Below are 24,599 nucleotides of genomic sequence, written 5' to 3' on the forward strand. Positions count from 1 at the left end.
TCTCTTACTTTTTTTCTTTTTTATCGAGACAGAGTCTCACTTTGTTGCCCTCTATAGAGTGTTGTAGTGTCATAGCTCACAGCAACCTCAAGCTCTTGGGCCCAAGTGATTCTCTTACCTCAGACTCCCTAGTAGCTAGGACTATAGGCGCCTGCCACAACGCTCAACTGTTTTTTATTTTTGTTTAGCAGGCCCGGGCTAGGTTCGAACCCACAAGCCTGCCCCCCCACCCCCACATGTGGCCAACGCCCTAACCATTGAGCTACAGGAGTCCAGCCCTTTTCTTTCTTTTTTTCCTCCTTTCTTGGCCTTCATTTTTTGCTTCTTTTGTTTTCCTTCCTTCCTCCTTCCCTCCCTGTTTTCCTTCTCTTTCTCCTTCCCTTCCTTGTGTTCTAGCATTTTAAAAGAAATTTATGAAATTGTACTTTTTAAACACATCTATGACACTATAGCAAACACACACATATATATATTCAGTAATATTCATAACCAGTCCTCTGACTGCTTTCTTTGTTTGTACTTTATTGCTTATAAGTAGTGCTTCCTGTATGTCCTTGTATGCTATTGTCTTTTCTCACACTTGGCTTTTTCTTGGAATGGAATGCTCCTGGTAATGAACTTTTTTTCTTTTGTTAAGAGACTCACTTCCTTGCCCCCAGTAGGGCGCTGTGGTGTCATAGCTCACAGCAACCTCACACTCTTGGGCTGAAACAAACTTCTTGCCTCAGCCTCCTGAGTAGCTGGGACCACAGGTGCCCACCATAATACCTGGCTATTTTTTTAGAGATGAGGGTCTTACTCTTGCTCAGGCTGGTCTTGAACTTGTGAGCTCAAGCAGTCCACTCGCCTTGACCTCTCAGAGTGCTAGGATTACAGTCATGAGCCACCACACCTGGCCTAGAAGGGTGTGAATTTTTTTTTTTTTTTTTGGCTGGGGCTGGGTTTGCCTGCCATCTCCCGCCTATGCGGCCGGCACCCTACCCTTTTGCCCCCCAGGTGCCACCCCCAGGGTGTCAACTTTTTATAAATTGCTACATACTGAACACCAAACTGGCTTTCAGAAATGAGTAATTCCTATCGGCAATGTAACTGTTTATCCATACTTTTATTGACTTGGGTTTTGTCAGCCTATTAATTTTTGCCAGTCTCCAGGTATCATAGATTTAAAAATATTGTATGTACATTTAAAACTCATTAATGAGGCTGGACATATTTTTTTTAAATCATGTTTAGATATAAGATCTCCCTGTGTTACCTAAGCTAGCCTGCATCTTTATTCTAATCATTCATCATTTGTATTTCTTCTTTTGTGAGTTCAAACTAATATTTCAGAAACATCACTTTCAGTGTTGTTTTACTTCTTTATTCAAAAATCAGATTATCATTATTTCATAGCCCTGATTTTCACGACCCTTCATAATTTGGCCCTACTTTGCTTTTCTATTTTTTTTTTTTTCTGCAGAGATAGAGTCTCACTCTATGGCCCCCAGTAGAGTGCTGTGGCCTCACACAGCTCACAGCAACCTCCAACTCCTGGGCTTAAGCCATTCTCCTGCCTCAGCCTCCCGAGTAGCTGGGACTACAGGCGCCCGCCACAACGCCCGGCTATCTACTTTGCTTTTCTAACTTAACACTGACTAGCAAGAAACACTGTGTGCCCCCTAAAGGAGTATTTTCTGGTCTATAAAACTCATTCTGTTCATTTTTTTCTTGGATTCATTTTAGTCATGTTTTACTTTTTTGCCTCAATAAGGATCCTTATATAACCCGTCTTGTAATAAAGTAGCTCAGATTCTCTAACTTTCATCAATTTCCTCTTATTTGAATTCCCAAAGTACTTCATCTAGTTTCTACCACTGGATTTAGTAGCTGATCATAGACTGCTTTTTTGTGTTACCTATCACTAACCAGCTATATGTGAGGCCGTGACTGCGTAGCTGTGGAAAGAGCACAGTCTCTGTCCTTGTGAAGTTTATAGTGTAGTGATGATACATTTATTTCTATTGCTTTATTAGTGAAGTTGAACCTCTTTTCATATACCTCTGTACATATCAAGCATATTTTAAGTATATAATCTATAACTGGATTGTAAGATCATTGAGGATATGAACCATGTTTCTCTATTATTTAAAATATTTAACTCTGAGCATAAGATAAGTAAGTATACAGGCTGTGCTAGTGTAGTAAGAAAAGTTAGAGACTATGGAGTTACGTACCTAGCCTCAAATTATAACTTCAAGGCCTTAAGAACTAACTGTGCAATGTTTGCAAGTTAATTTAGCCACTCTCAGCCTATGTCCTCATAAAGCAAATATATACGTTGTAAGGTTGTCATGTGGGTTAAATGAGACAATCTATGTAAAGCATTTAGCATAACACCTGGTACAAAGTAAGTACTTACTAAAAGGTACCTGTTGTTACAATTTGTTTAACCTTTCTAGTTAGAAACCAATTTTACAACCTTTTATTTAAGCCTCTCCTTTAAATTCTCTTTGTAATTCACAATAAGAAATAAATTTTAGGCTCGGTGCCTGTGGCTCAAGCAACTAAGGTGCCAGCCACATACACCTGAGCTGGCGGGTTCAAATCCAGTCTGGCCCGCCAAACAACAATGACGGCTGCAACCAAAAAAAAAAAGAAAAAAAAAGCCTGACATTGTTGTGGGCGCCTGTAGTCCCGGCTACTTGGAAGGGAGAGGCAGGAGAATTGCTTGAGCCCAGGAGTTTGAGGTTGCTGTGAGCTGTGATGTTACAGCACTCTACTGAGAGCAATAAAGTGAGACTCTACAAAAAAAAGGAAATAAATTTTATATTGTGGGTTAGTATATACTGTGTTTATTTTGTACATAGCTGAAATGAAGTTTTTAGAATAATATTTATTGTTATGTAGTACACTCTAATGTTTGGTTTATTCTTTGTCATTTTTTATGAAGTTGGTCATAGCCATTAAAACTTATCTTGTGGATCAGGTAAACTGGCTCACGCCTGTAATCCTAGCTCTCTGGGAGGCCAAGCTGGGTGGATTGCTTGGACTCAGGAGTTCAGACCAGCTTTAGCAAGAGCGAGAGCTTGTCTCTACTAAAAATAGAAAAAAATTAGTCAGGCTTTGTCACAGGCACCTGAAGTCTCAGCTACTTGGGAGATTGAGGCATGAGGATCACCTGAGCCCAGGAGTTTGAGGTTGCTGTGAGCTATGATGATGCCACTGGGTGATAGAGTGAGACTCTGTCTTAAAAAAAAAACAAAAAAAAACTGATCTTGCAACGTACAATCTGAAACACACTGGTCTAGATTTTTGTAATCTGCAAAATTTGGATTACCACTGAGCAAGATAAATGTTCAAGTGAAGTTTTTTGTTTGTTTGTTTTAGTTATTTTGAGACAGAATTCTTACTCTGTTGCCCAGGATAGAGTGCCATGGCATCAGCCTAGCTCATAGCGACCTGAAACCTTCTGGGTTCAAGGGATCCTCCTGCCTCAGCCTCCCAAGTAGCTGGGACTACAGGCACCCACTACAACACCGGGCTAATTTTTTTTCTATTTTTAGTAGAGACAGAGCCTTGCTCTTACTCAGGCTGGTCTTAAACTCCTGAGCTTAAGGGACCCTCTTGCTTCTGCTTCCCAGAGTGCTAGGATTACAGTTGTGAGCCACCATGTCTGTCCTGAAGTCAGAGTTTTCAATGAAGACGTTTAGAGCTTATTTACATTGCACTTTTTCTTTTTCCCTCTTATTAGTTAACAGATAGCTAGATTTACCTATCCTCAGTCTGGTTTTGTTGCTTAATGTAGGCATTTTCAATTGAACCTATTTCAGAGCTAGTATAGAATGAGTCTACTCAGTGGTTGAGGTAGAGAAATTAATTCCCTCCCTTAATATACTATAGATAGATGACATGCTTTTCAGAAGACATATACTATGAGCCGTAGTGCATCTTGCTTCAATACTCACACCCTGTATATTTTATTTGATCCCTATAGTAGGAGTAATAGGTAATAGGTATGAAAATTTTCTACCCCATTTGGGATTTTCCTAATAGCATCCAAGAGCACTAGATCCTGCCTTCTTACTTTTACTGTCTTCCTACCACTTATTTCATATCACTGGCATTACTGCCATTACACTGTTCTTTAATAAGGACTTGACAGGAGGAAAATCTCACTATACTTATTATTTGTTTAAAATTCATTGGTTCTGGCTTGGCACCTGTAGCACAGTGGTTACGGCGTCAGCCACATACACCAAGTCTGTCAGGTTCAAACCCAGCCCAGGCCAGCTAAACAACAATGACAGTTGCAGCAAAAAATAGCCAGGTGTTGTGGCAGGCGCCTGCAGTCCCAGCTACTTGGGAGGCTGAGGTAAGAAAATTGCTTAAGCCCAAGAGTTTGAAGTTGCTGTGAGCTGTGACACCGTGGCACTCTACCCAAGGGCTACAAAGTGAGACTCTGTCTCAAAAAAAAAAAAAAATACATTGGTTCTTCCTTTTCTACCTATAGAATAAAATCCCAATTGTAGATTTTCATTCATAATCTGGTTCCAGCTTAACTTTCTAGCTTTCTCTTCCACTGTCTATCTGTTCCCTACCATTTTTAGTTTTGTATTACAATACTTAATCCTTACTTTAGGACGTACACTATTCTTCAAGATCCGATTTAGACATCAGTTTGTGGATGAGGCCTCTTTTTAACTACCCCAGAAAAAAGCAGTTTCTTAACTTGTTTTTGTTTGTTACGTGTGTTTGTATGTGCATATAATGCCACTTAACTAAATTATATTTAGCAATTTAGGTTTACCCCACTCCTCACCCTCAATTAGACAGCGATCTCTTCCAGAGCAGTAATTATATCTCATTCTTCTCTGTCTGCTAACATTTGTTTGATGCCTGCACATAGTAGGTGTGCAGTAATGGTATGTTGAATGAATTTATTCCTACTTACAGAATTTTAGAATCTAATTCCTATATAGGGTCTCTCCAAATAGGAGGAGTTAATCAAAATTTGTTGTTTCATTTTGGTTTTGTATACTTGGTTTTTTTTTCTCCCGTTTTTGGGGGACTCTTTTAAAAATGTCTCTTCTGGGCGGCGCCTGTGGCTCAGTGAGTAGGGCGCCGGCCCCATATGCCAAGGGTGGCGGGTTCAAACCCGGCCCCGGCCAAACTGCAACCAAAAGATAGCCGGGCGTTGTGGCGGGCGCCTGTAGTCCCAGCTGCTCGGGAGGCTGAGGCAAGAGAATCGCTTAAGCCCAGGAGTTGGAGGTTGCTGTGAGCCGTGTGACGCCACGGCACTCTACCGAGGGCAATAAAGTGAAACTCTGTCTCTACAAAAAAAAAAAAAAAAAAAAGTCTCTTCTTTTTTTTTTTTTTAATTTTTCTAACCTAAGTTTCATAGGTTTTTCCTTAAGGGGAAATTTACTTTGGTAATCTAATGTAGAGTATCCATTTTCAATAATCCTGTAGTGAAGGTAAGTAGACTCTACTTTCAGTGTGTTTAATTATTTCCTTTTGAACAGTGTTTTACAAAGTGGAATAGATTTGTGCTATAAAGCTTACATTAGTCTTGACTAACTTTTTATATATTTCAGCTTATGGAATGCTGTGTAAATGCCCTGGTGACATCATTTAAGGAGACTATCTTAGCTGAATGCCAAGGCATGATCAAGCGAAATGAAACTGAAAGTGGGTAAAACACCACATATGGTTATCATAATCTTTTGAGAAAGTGTCTTTGAAACACACCATTAATAAATTGCTGTTAGAGCATTCTCCTACACGTAGATATTTTTGTTAGAGTGAACTATGCTTAATAAAAATGATAAATTATCTAACAACGAAGTACTGCTGAGGAGTTTATACTAAAATTTTAAGCATGTTCCCCTCTTAGGTATTATACTTGGTGTGCGGTGGATTTCCATTTTTTTTTTTTCTCAAAAGTAGGACTCTGCTTTTAAAGGCCAATTTAAATTATAAATGTATGTTACAAAGTAAAGCTAGGTATTTGACTTTCATGTAGAACCTTGTGGTGAATCGGGATGGAGAGTAATAAAATATACATGTTAAAAATACACACACACACATTAATACTCTTTTCATTACCCCAAATATAACATAAGATTTCTGGGGCGGAGCCTGTGGCTCAACAGAGTAGGGCACTGGCCCCATTTGCCAGAGGTGGCAGGTTCAAACCCAGCCCTGGCCAAAAACTGCAAAAAAAAAAAGATTTCTGAAGTATATTTTTTATTACCTAAAATTTTGTTAATAATAAAGTTATACTTTGAGAGGTATTAAGTATATAACATAAATTTTTAGAAAATTGCCCCTATCCCTACCATCCAAAGAATATTCACTTCTAATGTTTTGATGAGTTATTTCCCAGATTTTCTTATGTCTGACTGCATAGTTCATTTAATTTCAAGTTGCATTTAAAGTACATATTTTAATTTAATTAAGTTCACACTTGTTAGGAGTGATTCTGTTAGTAAGAAGCGATCTGCTTATTGGCATAAACAAAATAATGTGAACTCTGTATGCCAGTTTAATAGATTTATGTTTGATCCGTGTTAGACTCCCTTTAAAGGGTTTATTTAATGGTAACTTGTACTATGTTAAGTAGGGTTTTTATAATGGTCAATCGAATGATACAACATATGAGAAGCTTTAGGAATACAGTTTTATGTTATCTTGAATACAAATGCTTACTCATGTCTGATGTGGTTGTATTTTTAATATTGTAACTACTTTAAAGAAATGTACTAATCTGGGCGGCGCCTGTGGCTCAGTGAGCAGGGTGCCGGCCCCATTTACCGAGGGTGGCGGGTTCAAACCCAGCCCCAGCCAAACTGCAACCAAAAAATAGCCGGGCATTGTGGCGGGTGCCTGTAGTCCCAGCTGCTCGGGAGGCTGAAGCAAGAGAATCACATAAGCCCAAGAGTTAGAGGTTGCTGTGAGCCGTGTGACACCACGGCACTCTACCCAAGGGCAGTACAGTGAGACTCTGTCTCTACAAAAAAAAAAAAAAGAAAAAGAAATGTACTAATCTTTTGTGTAAACTTTTGTACTTCTTTGAATAAAAAATATTTCATCACATTGGAGATCAGATGACTCACCTTTTATAGCAGTTGGGTTTTGCAGTATTTGATCATTTTTAAAGAGATTTAAAAAATAAATAATTTCTGTCAAACTGAGAAGGTGGATCAGAAAGTCCTGCCTACTAATCGTATCTACAGAATACTATTTATAGTACAGACTTCCAACTAATATTTCACTAAACTATTACTGTCATAGGCATTTCATAATATGTATAAAATAGAAATTTTCTTCTAGTACATGAAATGATTACATGAATGTGTTCTGTCCTTTTAGAATTACATTTAATGTTTTCATTGATGGACAAAGTTCCCAATGGGATAGAGCCAATGTTGAAAGACTTGGAGGAACATATCATTAGTGCTGGCCTGGCAGATATGGTAGCAGCTGCTGAAACTATTACTACTGTAAGTTTTCTTTAAGGACAGTGACAGATATATATCAACGTTACTTTTAAATTTTAAGATTGTGGTGGGCCTGGTGGCTCATACCTGTAATCCCCATACTCTGGGAGGCTGAGGTGGGTGGATTGCTTGAGCTCAATTCAGAGACCAGCCTGATAAGTGCAAGACCTCATCCCTACTAAAAATAGAAAAACTAGCTGGACATTGTGGTGAACACCTGTAGTCCCAGCTGCTTTTGAGGCTGAAGCAACAGGATTTCTCAAGCTCAAGAGTTTGAGCTGTAAGCTATGATGCCACATCACTCTACCCAGGGCCACAGAGCAAGAGTCTGTCTCAAAAATAAAGAAAGAAAGCTCGGCACCTCTAGCACCTGCTGGCCACATACACCAAGGCTAGCGGATTCGAACCCAACCCAGGCCAGCTAAACAATGACAACTGCAACAAAAAAATAGGTGGCTGTTGTGGTGGGTGCCTGTAGTTGCAGTTACTTGGGAGGCTGAGGCAAGAGGATCACTTAAGCCCAAGAGTTTGAGGTTGCTGTGAGCTGTGGTGGCACAGCTCTCTATCGAGGGCAACATAGTGAGACTCACTCTCAAAAAAATAATAAAAAATTAAAAAACGAAGAAAGAAACAAAAAAAATTCAAGATTGAGTAGTCATTACCAGAGGCTGGGGAGGGTAGAGGGAGTTGGGAACTAGAATTGATCAATGGGTACAAACTTACAGGTAAGAAAGTAAGAATAAAAAACTATACTTTCAGGGATCATTTCTATTTCTTTATTACTAGAGAATTTTCTTTCACTATAGTAGAGCACTCACACATAAAACTAAGAGTAAACTTTTGTGTTCTAGTTAGTACACACTAGAGTGACTATAGTGAATAACAATGTAGTATATAATATATATTTCAAGACAGCTCAAAGAGATTTTGAATGTTAACATCACAAAGAAATGATAAATGTTTGAATTGATAGATATGGTAATTGCCCCAATTTGATCCTTATACATTGTATAATCATACGTTATATATGCATTGAAGTATCACATACTCCATAAATCTGTGCAGTTACTATATATATGTTATAAACAAAAATGTTAAGAAATACAGGATTGAGTATTCAGAATACTAATTGAAATGGCAAAATAGTGTATTAGAATACCTTTTAATTTTATTTTTAAGAAAAAAATCTTCCCGATTTTAAACTATAGTCTTTTGTTAACGTTATGTTTACATTTTCTCATTTTTATACTATCCTTTTCTAAAATTTCTTTTTAAATTTTCAATTAAATATAAAACATTTTGTTTCTAGGACTCTGAGAAATATGTTGAGCAGTTACTTACACTATTTAATAGATTTAGTAAACTCGTCAAAGAAGCTTTTCAAGATGATCCACGATTTCTTACGGCAAGAGATAAGGTATAAGTCTTTATATATTAACACTTTGTATTAAAAGTGTTACTGTCACAATTTACTTTTATTATAAGATATGTGCATCCTTATGCTATTCAACTGCAAACTGAAAACCCAACAACTCTTCATTTTTCATCAGTGGATCACAGCTGTATTTGTTTTAGTATATGTTTTTGTAAGCATTGAGTATCCTTGTGAACTAGAATTTACCTAGAAAGTTGCTCTTTTCCTCATTTTTCCTATTTTTTAATACTGATTTTTGAATTCTTGTTCATCCTTCCTTTAAGATCCAGCTTGAAGAATAATTCTCTGGAACTTCCTTGGTACCCCACCTCCCTCCATGGTACATGCCAAGCAGAATTGATTCCTCTACCCTATTCTTTCACAGGGCTCCTTCAGTAATTCTTTTACATTTATCCTTGGCTTCCCAGGGAAGCATTTGTGTTGTGTACCATCTTTTCTTACGCTCACTGGTAATCAGAAGAAATTACTGTTAGTTTTTTCCCTTTTTTGGTTAACTTTAATTATTTCCCAAGTTAGAATGATTCTAAATGGACACTCAGCTTGCTCTTAGGAGATTTTTTCCCTCTTTCTGTCCATTTTAAAATAAATAAGTAGGTAGAGAGGGAGTCAGGGAGTATGGAGGTGACAGGCTAGTTTGAAGTCTTAAATTGTGTAGCTTGCATGGACTTTGTTGAGTTTTCATTTAATTTAGACCGAAGGTGATAAAGGAGTAAGTCATGTGGCTTTCTAAGGGAATAGTGTTTCAGCCAGAGGAAATAGCAAATGCAAAGGCTCTAAGGCAGGAATGTGCCTATCATGTTCCAGGAAAAAGAAGTCACAGTGGCCAAAGTGGATTGAAATGAGGGTGAAAATAACAGAAAATGAAGTCAGAAAGGTAATAGGAGGCCAGATCAAGTAAGAGTCTGAGCTATGGTAAGGAGTTTTATTTTTTTCTGTGAGCAGGATGGGAAGTCATTGAAAGAATTTTGGGTTGGATGTGGTGTCTCATGCCTGTAATTCTAGTACCTGGGAAGGCTGAGATGGGAGAATTACTTGAGGCCCAGAATTTGAGACCAGCCTGGGTAACATAGCAAGACCTCATCTTTACAAAAATATTTTTAAAACTAGCTGGGCATGGTGGTTTGTGCCTATAGTCCCAGCTGTTGAGGAGTCTGAGGTGGGAGGATTAAGCCTGGTAGGTGGAGGTTTCAGGGAGGTGCTCTTCTCCACCTGCACTGATGCTCTATCAGTCCTGTCATCTCAGTGGCAAACTCTAGCATACCTTTAAATTCTCAAATTTTATGTCTTTTCCATTAAAAAAAGTATTTAAAACATATAAAATGTTATGGGATACATATAGATATTAAAAAGATTACTATCATAAAGAAAATTACCAAATCCATTGTCGCACCATTTTCTTTTTATATGGTAAGAGCAGGTAAAGTCTTCTCATTTGCATGAATCCCATATGCAATACAGTGTAATTGTACATTAGACTCATTTGTCCTATATATATGCTGCTTGCATCCTCAGACCTGTACCTCTTTGCCCCCATCACCTGTGGTAACCACTCTCTTGTTTTGTCTCTGTATATTTGAAGTTTTTAAGATTTCACACCTAAGTGAAGTAATGCAGTATTTTTCTTTTTGTGTCTGGCTTATTTCATTTAGCATAATGTCCTCCCAGCACATGAGTGTTGTTGCAAATGGCAAGATCATGCTCCTCCCTCCCCCTTTTTCTTTTATTTAAAACTCCAGTGCAATTACTTTTTAGGGCTAAATAATATTCCATTGTATATTGTTGTATTTGCCAGTTTCTTTATGTGTCCATCATTGGACACTTAGATTGTTATCATATTTTGGCTATTATGAACAATGCACTGTGAACGTGGGATTCAGGTATCTTTATAAGTTGGTGATTTCATTACTGCTGGGTATAATGTGCAGAGGAAGGATTGCTAGGATTCTGATAGGCCATACAGGATTTGCTAATGAATCATACGTAGAATGTGATAAAGAGCAGTCAAAGATAACAGTCAGATTTGTCTTCTCATCAATTAGAAGGATATGTTCACTGTAATAGGGAAGACTGGGGGTAACAGGTTTGGGGGAGGTGGTTGCAGAGATCAGGAACTCAATTTTAAAGAAGTTAATCTTGAAATGTCTGTTAATATCCATGTAGCAATGTTGAATCTGGAGTTTAAGGAAGATAATGGGGCTAGAAAAGTATATGTGGCAGCTTCAGCATATAGATGGTTTTTAAAGCAGTAACATTGGCTGTGATCACCAAAGTAATATCTGAGGAAATTGAGAGAGGAATGAGCAGGAGTGAAATGGCCAGGAGAGAGCTGTGTATTAGAAACCAAGAGGAAAGTGCTTTCAGGAGGAGGGCAAGGGCTGCTGTTTTAAAATGCTGCTGATAACCATTGTCTTCAGGAACCTGGAGGTCAGGAGTGACTTTGACAAGAACAGACATGTAGAGTGGTGGTAAGAAAGCATAATTAGAGTGGTTTTCAATAAGAATACAGGAAAGAAATTGGAGACAGTGAGTTAGAGAATTCTAATAAGGATTTTAGCTTAAAGAAAGAAAAAAGACTGTGGTGGCTCATGCCTGTAATCCTAGCACTCTGGGGGGTCAAGGCAAGTGGATTGCCTGAGCTCAAGGTGTTCAAGACCAGCCTGAGCAAGAGACCTTGTCTCTAAAAATAGCTGGGTGTTGTGGCAGGCGCCTGCAGTCCCAGCTACTTAGGAGGTAAGGCAAGAGAATCACTTGAGCCCAAGTGTTTGAGGTTGCTGTGAGCCATGACACCACAGCGCTCTACTGAGGGTGACAAAGTGAGACTCTGTCTCAAAAAAATAAAAAAAAAGAAGAGAGAGAGGGTGGTGCCTGTGGCTTAGTGGGTATGGCGCCGGCCCCATATACCAAGAGTGGTAGGTTTGAACCCTGCCCCGGCCAGCTAAAACAGCAGTGGCAACTGCAACAAAAAATAGCTGGGTGTTGTGGCTGGTGCCTGTTTTAGTCCCATCTACTTTGGGAGGCTGAGGCAAGAGAATTGTTTAAGCCCAGGAGTTGGAGGTTGCTGTGAGCTGTGACAACATGGGACTCTACCGAGGGTGGCAAAGTGAGACTCTGTCTCAAAAAAAAGAAAAAGAGAAAGAGAGAGAAAATTTTGGCATTAGCTGAAAGGTAAACAAAGCTAAAAGACATTTTGAAGACATGAAATTTAACAGTATGTTTTTAATGCTGAGGCTATATAAACAATGAACGGGGAAAATTAATGTAGGAGTGAGAAGAGGGAATTCTGATGACTTCAGTTTTCTCAAATAGGAAAGAAACCATGTTATTAGCTGAAAGTGTATGTGGGGAAGGAACTGTTGGAGGTTAAAGGAAAAAAGAGATGGAATAAAAATGGTGTCTAGGAGATGAGACTGAGTGGGCAAGAGAGAACAGTGTGATTGTCAGGTAGCAGTACAATCCCACGTGAGAATATTGAAAATACAGCATGACAAGCGTGACAGAACCAACACTGTCAGGCCAAAAACACCATAAGAAATAAAAACATTTATATTTTATGTATTTTCAGAAGTATAATTATCTCTGTATTTTAAATACTAAAGGTAATGTTTATATTTCATTTCACATTATTTTTTGCAGGCATATAAAGCAGTTGTTAATGATGCTACCATATTTAAACTTGAATTACCTTTGAAGCAGAAGGGGTAAGCTTTTTAAAACAATGTTTTTAAAATACTTAAGTTGTTTGGAGTGTAATACATGTTACTGGGTATGCAAGATGCCTTATTACCCTATTAGGTTGGTTTTTGTTGTTGTTAGTGTTACAAGTTTTGCTGCCTTTGGCTACTTAAAAAAACCTTGATTTATAATTTTATATGAAATAATCTCAGTTTATAATCAAAAAATGTTGACTTTATTTTTTCAAGTAGAAAAAAATATTTTATTCCTACTCTTAGTATCTCTACTTGTTTTTTCCTCATTAGTCAATAAAAGTATTTTATTACTTCTAAAGCATAGAAAATGATTCAATTTACCATAATGACATAAAAAAATCAATTTTAATGTAAAATTTTATGTTACCATTCTAAATAATTGACCATTTCTGGTAAGATGAATTTGCCCATGCTGGATAGACTTTATAGAAAATTTGACAGTTGAAACTTATGAATAATAAATCCAAGCTGGTTATACAAAGTAGTGATGAAGATTAAATAGCAAAGAAACCTTTAGATGTAGTTTCTAGCTGAGAATTACTAATTTAAAGAAATTTTATAGGGTGGTGCCTGTGGCTCAAGGAGTAGGGCGGCAGCCCCATATACCAGAGGTGGTGGGTTCAAGCCTGACCCTGGCCAAAAACTGAAAGAAAAAAAAAAAAGAAAGAAATTTTATATATAATACTAAAATATTCGGAAAGTATTTAAAAATAGCAGTTCTTCAGAAGGAAATTTAATTATTCAGGTTTCTTCTGTTATTTTGATTTTTTCAGTTTGTCTGTTTTTTAAGACAGTCTCTCTCTCTCTTGCTATCCTGGGTAGAATGCTGTAGTGTCATAGCTCACAGCAACCTCAAACTCTTAGGCTCAAGTAATCCTCTTGGCTCAAGTGGCTAAGGCGCCAGCCACATACACCTGAGCTGGCAGGTTCAAATCCAGCCCAGGCCCGCCAAACAACAATGATGGCTGCAACCAAAAAAAAAAAAAAATAGCCGGGTGTTATGGTGGGCGCCTGTAGTCCCAGCGACTTGGGAGGAAGAGGCAGGAGAATCGCTTGAGCCCAGGAGTTGGAGGTTGCTGTGAGCTGTGATGCTACGACACTCTACCCAGGGCAACAGCTTGAGGAGGCTCTGTCTCAAAAAAAAAAAAAAGAAAGAAATCCTCTCGTCTCTGCCTTCCAAGTAGCTGGGACTATAGGCACCCACCATACCCAGCTATTTTTCTGGTTTTAATAGAGATGGGGTCTCTCTCTTACTCAGGCTGGTCTCAAACTCCTGAGTTCAAGCAATCTACCCACCTTGGCCTCTCCGAGTGCTAGGACTACAGATGTGAGCCACTACACCCAGCCAGTTTCTCTTTATTGAGCTATGTAAGTTACTTGAGTAAAATGACAAAGAAGAATGTCTGAGTCATACGGTATTATAATAATTGGCATATTTTAGAAGGTATATGTCATATTCTCTTTTATAAATCATAAAATAAATGAAAACTACATACATAACTTATAATGAAACATATGACACTACATCTTGGTGATCTCTTCATATGAGTACATAGGTAACTTTCACATTTCTCTTCCACCCAAATGTCTGTGAGAATTTTCAAACTTATGATAAGATTACTATAATTGCTTTATCAAATATGTATCTCCCTATATACATCCACCATTCAACTTTTTAAATGCATTTCAAAAGAAGTTGCAAGCATCAGTGACTTTTACTCCTTACACATTTAAACATGCAATCATTAATTAAATTTGATATTTATTTATATTATGAGGTAAATTTTACATGTAGTCACATGCATGAAACCTAAGTGTGCACTTCAGTCAGATCTGACAAACGCCTGCAGCCCTGTAACCTGACATCTAAATCATTCTATGGAGTTGCCTCATGCTCATTCTCGTCAGTACCACCTCACCTCCAGAGGCAACTGTTATTCTGATTATTTCAACACTGATTAGTTTTGCCTGATCTAGGATTTCATACAAATAAGATCATACAATATGTACTTTTTTGTATAAAAGGTTCTTTCATTCAGCATTGTGTTTTTGAGATTTATCTATGTTTTACCATGTAATAGTTTGTTTTTCAAAGTGGTTATACTGTTCTACACTTCACATACAAAACATGAGTCTTAGTTGGTCCTTGCAGTGTTTGGTGGTAGTGTTTGTTTGTTTTTTTGAGACGGAGCCTCAAGCTGTCACACTGGGTAGAGTGCTGTGGCATCACAGCTCACAGCAACCTCCAACTCCTGGGCTCAAGCGATTCTCTTGTCTCAACCTCCCAAGTAGTTGGGACTACAGGCACCCACCACAACATCCCAGCTATTTTTTGGTTGTAGCCGTCGTTCTTTGGCAGGACCGGGCTGGATTCAAACCCACCAGCTCTGGTGTATGTGGCTGGGGCGTTAGCCGCTTGAGCCACAGGGACCGAGTCAGTGGTAGTGTTTTAATTTTGGTTATTTTGAATATAATTCCCATCTCCCTCATTACTATTGATGTTGATTAAATTGTCATCTTTTTTTGGCATTCTTTTATTTTTATTTTTTTGTGTGTGTGTGGTTTTTGGCTGGGGCTGGGTTTGAACCCACCACCTCCGGCATATGGGACTGGCACCCTATTCTTTGAGCCACAGGCGCCACCGACGCTACCCTGGCATTCTTTTATTTTCTTTTTCTTTTTTTTTTTTTTGAGGGGGGGACAGTCTCACTCTGTTGCCCTTGATAGAGTACCCTCTTGTGTAGCTCACAGAAACCTCAAACTCTTGGGCTCAGGCGATCCTCTTGCCTCAGTTTTTAATTTTTAGTAGAGATGTGGTTCTTGTTCAAGCTGGTCTCAAACTGCTGAGCTCAGCAATCCACCCACCTCAGCCTCCCAAGACTGCTAGCATTCTTAAATGTTGGGTGAAATTCACAAGTAAAACCATTTGGGCCTGGAGTTTTCTAATCTAGTTTTGGTAAATTGTAGTGGGTTTTTCATAACCTCATTATGCTTCATAGCAGTACGGCATGTCTGATAGATGTACTGTAGTTCACTTAACTGGTCCTTTACTGTAAGTAGTTTCTGATGTTCTGCTGTTACCATTAGTGATACAGAGGGAATACTATGTATTTTATAGTATGAATTTTTTGCTACAGGATCAATTCCCAGAAATGAGGATTGCTGGGTTTTTCTTTCTCTCCTTTTTTTCCTCCCTGACTCTAAGGTCATCATGTCCTCCCTTTAGCTCCAGATTAAAGTTGAAAATGTCTGTGGAGTAGAGTGGGTATCATGACCCGATCCAGGCAGCAGAATGTAGGTGTTGTGCCTATTGGAGGTATGGGAGAGGTGAAGTTCAAGAAGAATAAACTGTTAGTAGCATCCAGATTATTTGGGAAACGTGTTTTTGCGGAGGAATGGAGTAGTTTGTGGTAGGCTAATGCTTTTACTGAAAACTGGAAAAATTGGGTAAATTTAGAAAATAGTAATTTTAATATTATGAAAGATTATCAAAGGATTGAAACTTACAGAAATGCCAGAGAACCTTTAAGAAGTTAGCTGAAGATTTTTAGCTGTGTTTCCCAGAGCAGAAACAGCAATTGAGAATCTAGGTTTATCAGAGGCTAGACAGTGCTGCCTAGGGAAGAGCAGAGCTTTTGTTTATCACAAAGGACTGGAGAAACAAAACCCACTGGACTTTGAATTGAAAGTCTAGGAGGGCCAGCCATGGTGGCTCATGCCTATAATATTAGCATTCTGGGAGGCTGAGGTGGGTGTATTGCTTGAGTTCAGGGGTTGGAGACCAGCCTGAGCAAGAGTGAGACCTCATCTCTACTAAAAATAGACAAAACTAGCAGGGTATGGTGGAGCACACCTACAGTCCCAGGTACTAGGGAGGCTGAGACAAGAGGATCACATAAGCCCAAGAATTTGAGGTTGCTGTGAACTATGATAATGCCATAGCACCCTATCCAGGGCGACAAAGTGAAACTGTGTCTCAAAAAGAAAAAAGAAATTTCAGGAGGGACATTCTTTAGATGAGTCAGTGACAACTGGAGGTAGACTGATTCTTACCAAAAGTGCAACCCATCCCTGAATGTTCCTAATTGGAATAAAGTGATCAGTCCTTTTCATAGCAGAACAAAGGGTGAACCCACTATTAATATAACATCATCCTGTGCCTCTGTGTTTCTTTCATATACAGCGTTCAATATTCAATGTGACGTTACTAGTACTGTGAAGGTGGAGAAACTGATGATTAAATGAGAGAAATCACAATCCTTTTGTAGTTCATAAACATGATGATTAGATTTTCATGCTTATGTGTGAGGTGTGCCTACCTCAAACTCTGTTATGACATCAGCACATTGTGTGTGTGACAGGAAAAAGAGAAAGAAATCATTTTAGTAGCAGATTGTCACCAGGTGCAGTGGCTCACACCTATAACTCTAGGAGGCCAAGGCGAGTGGATTGTTGGAGCTCAGGAGTTTGAGACCAGCCTGAGCAACAGCAAGACCCCATCTCTACTAAAGATAGAAAAATTAGCCAGGGGTTGTTGCAGGCATCTATAGTAACAGCTACTGGGGAAGCCAAGGCAAAAGAATCACTTGAACACATGAGTTTGAGGTTACTGTGAGCTATGAGGATGCCATCGTGCTCTACTCAGGGCGACAGAGTGAGACTCTGTCTCACAATGAACAAACAAACAAACAAACAAAAAGAAGCAGATTCTCAGGCGATCCTGATATTGGATTTAGTAGATGAGGACTTAAGAGTAATAGCATATCTACATTGAGATACAACTTTATACCCACTAGGATGGCTAAAATAAAAAGGCACAACAAGTGTTAGGTAAGGTTGTAGAAAAATTGGAATCAGATATTGTTGGTGATGCACTTTGCAGACACTTTGGTGGTTCTTTAAGAAGTTTAATATTGGGCTGGGCATGGTGGTTCACACCTGTAATCTTAGCACTCTTAGAGGCTGAGCCAGATGGATTGCCTGAGCTCAGGAATTCAAGACCAGCCTGAGCAAGAGTGAGACCCCATCTCTAAAAATAGCAGGGCGTTGTGGCAGGTGCCTATAGTCCCAGCTACAGTGATCAGGAGATAGAGGCAAGAGAATCATTTGAACCTAGGAGTTTGAGGTTGCTGTGAGCTGTGATGCCATGGCACTCTGTCTCAAAACAAAAAAAGAGTTAAATACAAAGTTTCTATTTGGCCTAGCAGTTCTCCTCTGACATATATATTAAACAGAAATGAAAACATACATTCACTCAAAAACTTGTGCACCAATATTCATAGCACAGTAACATTACTCTTAATAGCTAAAAAATGGAAATATCCCAGCTATCCATTAGGTGAATGGATAAGCAAAATGTGGCATATCCATATAGTGAATGTTATTTAGTCACAAAAAGGAATTTTTCTGATGCATGCTGCAACATGAATGAACCTTGAGAACATTTTGCTGAGTCAAATATGCCAGACACAAAAGGACAAATTTTTTATGGCTGTATTTGTATGAAGGATATGGAATTAGGAGAATGGAAAGTTACTATTTAACAGATACTAGATTTCTGTTCGGGATAATGAAAAATCCTAGAAATAGATAGTGATGGTGTTTGTACAACATTATGAATGTACTTAATGTTACTGAGTCTTACACTTGATTAATGGTTAGGATCTCTGGAGCCCAAGAGTTTGAGGTGGCTTTGGCACCACAGCACTCTACCAAGGGTGACAAGTGAGACTGTGTCTCAAAAAAAAAAAAAGATGTTTAAAAAGGGAATGAGCTACTGATACATGCTATGTATGACATGGATGAGTCTTGAAAACATAACACTAAGTAAAAGGAGTGAGTGACAAAAGCCTGTTTTGCATGATAGCATTTATATGAGATACATAGAATCTGCAAATCTAAAATAGCCGGGTGATGTGGCAGGTGCCTGTAATCACAGCTACTCAGGAGGCTGAGGCAAGAGAATTGCCTAAGCCCAAGAGCTAAAGGTTGCTGTGAGCTGTGATGCCACAGCACTCTACCGAGGGAGGCAAAGTAAAACTCTGTCTCTAAAAATAAACAAGTAAATAAATAAATAAAAATATGAGATACATAGAATCTGTAGAGACAGAAGGTGGACTGGCTGTTGTCATGGGGCTGTTATTGCAGGGGGTTGAAGAATTGAAGTGAAACAGTGAGATTTGATTACTGAGTATGGGTTTCTTTTTGGGGTTATGAAAATGTTATAAAATTTTATTATGGTGTTGATTACACAACCCTGTGAGTATACTTTAAAATCATTGAATTATATTATTTTGTTTGTCTGTTTTTGAGACAGTCTCACTCTGTTGCCCAGGCTAGAGAGCCATGGTGTCAGTCTTCGTCATAGTGACCTCAAACTCCTGGGTTCTAGCTATTCTCCTCCTCCTGAGCTCGTCAATTTTTTTCTAATTTTTTTTTTTTTTTAAGACTAGTCAAGTGCATTAGTGAGAAGAGGAGAAAGAGTAGAACAAGGAGTTCAATCTTTAACTGATGTGAACAATCAAGTGAGATAACTCGCTGCCTTCGGACCAGCCAGGGACATCAATTTCTAAATTTTCAACTTCCACATCCACTCTTTGGTAAAACTGAACCCTGAAGTACAAGTATTATTATAATTTTTCCTTTTCACCTCTTTCACAATCACTCATCCCCACGTTGCAAAGAAAGGTATACCTCTTTTAATTCTTACTACGGTGCTTTGCTCCATCCAGTTGTCATATTAAAAAAAAGAAAAGGCCAGGTGCAGTGGCTCACACCTGTAATCCTAGCACTCTGGGAGGCCAAGGCAGGTGGTTGCCTGAGCTCATGAGTTCAAGACCAGCCTGAGCCAGAGCAAGACCTTGTCTCTAAAGATAGCCAGGCGTTGTGGCAGCTGCCTGTAGTCCCAGCTACTTAGGAAGCTGAGGCAAGAGAACTGCTTAAGCCTGAGAGTTGGAGGTTGCTGTGAGCTGTGATGTTACAGCACTCTACCAAGGGCGACAAAATGAGACTTTATCTCAAAATTAAAATAAAATAATAAAATTTTTAACGAAAGAAAATAAAGAAAAACCACCAAGTTCCCTCAGAAAGGAATGTTTTGAAATATTGGTATTGGCTGGGTGTGATGGCTCACTCCTGTAATCCCAGCACTTGGAAGGCTGAAGCAGTGGATTGCCTGAGCTCACAGGTTCAAGACCAGCCTGAGGCAGAGCGAGACCCATCTCTAAACCCAGCGAGCCGGGTGTTGTGGCAGGCACCTGTAGTCCCAGCTACTTGGGAGGCTGAGGCAAGAGGATCACTTGAGCCCAAGAGTTGGGAGGTTGCTATTAGCTGTGAGGTTGCTATTAGCTGTGATGCCACAGCACTCTATCAAGGGCGACAAACTAAAACTCTGTCTTTTAAAAGAAAGAAAGAAAAAAATATATATCAACTTAATGTGGTAGAGTGAGCTAATTTGGACAGCTCAATCCTTGGAAAACAACACCTGAATTTTATAAACACAAGATTTTGTTGTTGTTGTTTGTTTGTTTAGAGACAGAGTCTTACTTTATCAGCCTCGGTAGAGGGCTGTGGCGTCACAGCTCACAGCAACCTCCAACTTCTGGGCTTAGGCGATTCTCTTGCCTCAGCCTCCCGAGTAGCTGGGACTACAGGCATCCGCCACAACACCTGGCTTATTGTTTTTTGTTGTTGCAGTTTGGCCGGGGCCAGGTTCAGACCCACCACCCTCAGTATATAGGGCTGGCGCCCTACTCACTGAGCCACAGGCACCATCCACAGATATTTTTAAATGTTGAACTTAAATTTCTTTACATGTTTTTGGGTTTTTTTTAGTTTTTTTTATTTTTGGACACAGAGTCTCACTATGTGCCCTCCGTAGAGTGCTGTGATATCTCAGCTCACAGCAACCTCAAACTCTAGGCTGAAGCAATTTTTCTTGCCTCAGCCTACCAGGTATCTAGGACTACAGGTGCCTGCCACAACACCCGATTGTTTTTTGGTTGGAGTTGTCATTGTTGTTTTGCAGGCCTGGGCTGGGTTTGAACCTGCCAGGTCCAGTGTATGTGGCTGTCACCCTAGCCGCTTGAGCTATAGGCACCCAGCCATCTTAACGTGTTTTTAAAAGAGAAGAAAATAAAGAATGAATATAAGAAGCTGGGTATGGTGACGAGCACCTGTAATCTCAGCTATCCGGCAGGCTGAGGCAAGAGATTGCTTGAGGCCAGGAATTTGAGCCTGGCCTCAAGCAACATAGCCAGACCCCATTTCAAAAATACAGTGTAACCTTCTAGGTGCAGTGTCAGCTATTCAGGAAGTTGAGGTAGGGAAAGTTGAGCCCAGATGTTCAAGAACAGCCTGGGCAACATAGAAGACCCCATCAGTTATTTTTTAAAAAAGCAATATACTGGTTTTAAAATTTTTTCAGGAAAGTAGAATGGAGATATAAGTTCTTCTTTGTTTACAGTTTTTTTTTTTTCCTCAATCAGGCCTAGTCGATGTCTACAGTTTCTTAAAAGGGATGATGATACATAATTCCATCACTATTAAGATATTGTTTACATTGGATACATTTCAAAGACTGAAGCAACAGTTTTCTCTAACATATTAATAATGAGAAGTTTTAAATGTTAACTTATAAGTATCCGAAGATTTATGTAGTTTTTCAGAAGTATTTTAGCATGTATCTGAATAAAATCTTTTAAAGATTACTAGCAAAGCCAGCACTAAAGTGAGGCCAGGAGACCTGGAGTGCCAAATATAAGGGAGTTCTCACTTCCAAGGTCCTGCAAGTACAGAGTTAGTATTTAGAGGAACCTAAGAGTTCACTTATGTGTCTGATGTTGTATCTAGAATGTTTACTGTGCTCATCCCAGTCCCAGCCCTGATGACTGGATTATTCAAATTAGAAATTAGCTTGTGAAAAACTGTTTTAGAAAAAAAATTTTGGAAATATCAGTCATTTTTCAATTGTTTCTAATTTGTTTTTTAGGGTGGGGCTGAAAACTCAGCCTGAATCAAAATGCCCTGAACTGCTTGCCAATTATTGTGACATGTTGCTAAGAAAAACACCATTAAGCAAAAAACTAACCTCTGAAGAGATTGAAGCAAAGCTTAAAGAAGTGGTACATAAGTTTTTTTGTATTTCAGCTTTTTAAATTACCTTACTTTGAGTTTCTCTTGTGTTTATAGGACTTCCTGTAATAATACCAATTTTTAAAAACGTATGTCTGGGGCAGCCCCTATGGCTCAGTGGGTAGGACACCGGCTCCATATACCAAGGGTGGTGTGTTCAAACTCAGCCCCGACCAAATTGCAACAACAACAACAAAAAAAAAATAGCCAGGCGTTGTGGCGGGCACCTGTAGTCCCAGCTACTTGGGAAGCTGAGGCAAGAGAATCGCCTAAGCCCAAGCGTTGGAGGTTGCTGTGCGCTGTGACGCACGGCACTCACCGTGGGTGAGAAAGTGAGACTCTGTCTCCAAAAAAAAATAGTATATGTGTAACCAGACTACTGGATAGTTATTTTTCTCTGTGAAAATTTTTATTTTATGGCTTCCTAAAAGTAGATACCATTTAATTCTTCTCCTTTCTTGATTCTTTTTTAGGCAGTATTCTATCTCCTATTAAAAGATTAAAAAGAGGAAAGTAAAACTGTTAAGTTTGGAATAATAATTGAGAGAGTGGGAGTTTCCCACTCCTTTATTTTTTTGTGAGACCCCAACATAGATAGTTAGGGATGAATGAGAATAGATAAAGAGTTAGTTGCTTTCATTTTTTTTTTTATTTTGTTAGTGTAATAATAAAAGCCAAGGAATACAGAGAAGGGAAAATAAGAAAAACAAAGGGCAAGTATAGACAAAAGAGATGATTATAGTCAGGAGAAAATTATAGACGATATGGAGAAGAGAAAACTTGGGAAAAACCATTGATTTTTCATGGACAGTATGGTCCCTTTTTTATATATAATCTTAAAAAGCTGGTGTTTATGGGGGCTAACGGGTTATGTGGTTACAGTCTCACATTTGCTAACTTTTCAGGTGGTCTAACGACTGGTTATGTTTCAGAGATAGCCTTTATCTGTATTTGTTTCTATAAATTTCCGAATTTTGGCAATTGGGGGATATAGAAAGGTCTAAATGAGAGACAATGTAAGAGTATATAAGAATTGAAAGTAACTTTGTTTTTCATACAGCTCTTGGTACTTAAATATGTACAAAACAAAGATGTTTTTATGAGGTATCATAAAGCTCATTTGACACGACGTCTTATATTAGACATCTCTGCTGATAGTGAAATTGAAGAAAATATGGTAGAGTGGCTAAGAGTAAGTATTTTTTTTAATATTTGGTTTCTAATATAGTACATGGTTTATATACATGTTTAAGACATTTTGGGTGATACTGTTACTGTTAAAGAAATGGGGAACATTTTATAAGAATACAGCGTCAATTATTAAAGTGATAACTAATAAGGTAAATTTTCTTAATAAAGACTTGCAGTAAAGCATCTTTGCTCTTGCTTTCTTTATACTATTTGTTGCATGTACCTCTGCTCTCCTTTGAACTGACCTTATTAATAAACAGGCTACAGGGCAAATTGTTTTATTTTTAAGGTGTTTTCAGTACTATATACTTAACTATAGAGATGTTTGTAAATAATTAACAACAAATACTTCTATACAGCAAAATGAACCTTTAAATGGTGGCTTAGTTAGGATAATCAATGCTGATTATAACTAAATTCCCATATAAACATTTTGATTTATGCCTTTCAGTTTGTTTTAATGGAATTTGAGTATGATTAAAATGAATGTCCTTCATTTCTGGCTAGATAGGTTGGTTGATTTTAACTTAGTTATAACCCTGCTTTGCATGCATGGCAGCATAGGTTAGTAAAAATTACTCTGCCATCTGAAACTGTGTGTAGTGGGAAAAAGAATGTTCTGGGACTTTTCAAAATTTTTGTCAAAATGTTCAAAACTCTTACTGTCAGTTATGTGCAGAAAGAAGAGGGGAAAGATAACCAAACTAGTATGTATTTACTATACTGAACTTTAAAACACAAGAAACAATTAGAATTAAAGAACTTTATTTCTTTGTAAAAAACATCGAGTGTAGGCTCAGCTCTTGTAGCTCAGAGGCTAGAGCGCCAGCCATATACACCAAGACTGGCAGGTTCAAACCCATCCCAGGGCTTACAAAAAAACAATGACGACTACATCAAAAAAATAGCTGGGTGTTGTAGTGGGTGCCTGTAGTCTCAGCTACTTCAGAGGCTGAGGCAAGAGAATCTCTTGAGCCTAGGACTTGGAGGTTGCTGTGAGCTGTGTTGCTACGGCACTCTAGCCAGGGCAATAGCTTGAGGCTCTGTCTCAAAACAAACAAAAAAAAAAGACACTAACTGGCTGGGTGCCTGTAGCTCAGCAGCTGGAGCCCCAGCCACATATATGGGGTTGGCAGGTTCAAACCAAGCCTGGGCCTGCCAAACAACAATAACAACTACTACAACAACCACCAAAAATAGCCGGGTGTTACAGCAGGCGCCTATAGTCCCAGCTACGTGGAAGGCTGAGGCAAGAGAATTGCTTAAGCCCAAGAGTTTGAGGTCACTGTGAGCTGTGATGCCATGGCACTCTACCAAGGGGGACATAGTCAGACTCTGTCTCAAAAATAAAAAAGATAGACAATAACAAATACTGCCAGGAAAAGGAGAAATTGGAACATAATTAAGTTGCTAGTGGGGATATAAAATGGTACTGCCACTTAGAAAACTATTGGGGCAGGGTTTTTTTGTTTTGTTTGTTTTTGTTTTTGAAGCAGAGTCTCAAGCTGTCTCCCTGGGTAGAGCGTCATAGCTCACAGCAGCCTCCAGCTTGGGCTCAAGTGATCCTCTTGGAATAGTTTTTCTATTTTTAGTAGAGATGTGGGGGGTCTTGCTTTTGCTCAGGCTGGTCTCAAACTCAAGAGCTCAAGCAGT

General features: G+C 38.8%; 1 protein-coding gene and 1 non-coding gene across 3 annotated transcripts in view; both read left to right on the forward strand.

The window, feature by feature from the left end:
* CUL5 (cullin 5) overlaps positions 1-24,599 on the forward strand; it is a 132,783-nt gene that overhangs the window by 93,036 nt on the left and 15,148 nt on the right. For both annotated transcript variants that reach the window (XM_053593822.1, XM_053593823.1), the window contains 6 exons: positions 5,577-5,670; positions 7,354-7,484; positions 8,791-8,898; positions 12,550-12,614; positions 21,613-21,745; positions 22,816-22,947. In XM_053593822.1, coding sequence (XP_053449797.1) covers positions 5,577-5,670; positions 7,354-7,484; positions 8,791-8,898; positions 12,550-12,614; positions 21,613-21,745; positions 22,816-22,947 — 663 coding nt within the window. The remainder of the gene's footprint in view (positions 1-5,576; positions 5,671-7,353; positions 7,485-8,790; positions 8,899-12,549; positions 12,615-21,612; positions 21,746-22,815; positions 22,948-24,599) is intronic.
* LOC128589531 (small nucleolar RNA U13) lies at positions 16,880-16,983 on the forward strand. Its single transcript, XR_008381085.1, has one exon. It is a non-coding gene; the product is annotated as a small nucleolar RNA U13 (small nucleolar RNA).

Source organism: Nycticebus coucang, chromosome 6 (genome assembly GCF_027406575.1).
Source record: "Nycticebus coucang isolate mNycCou1 chromosome 6, mNycCou1.pri, whole genome shotgun sequence".
Classification (NCBI taxonomy): domain Eukaryota; kingdom Metazoa; phylum Chordata; class Mammalia; order Primates; family Lorisidae; genus Nycticebus; species Nycticebus coucang.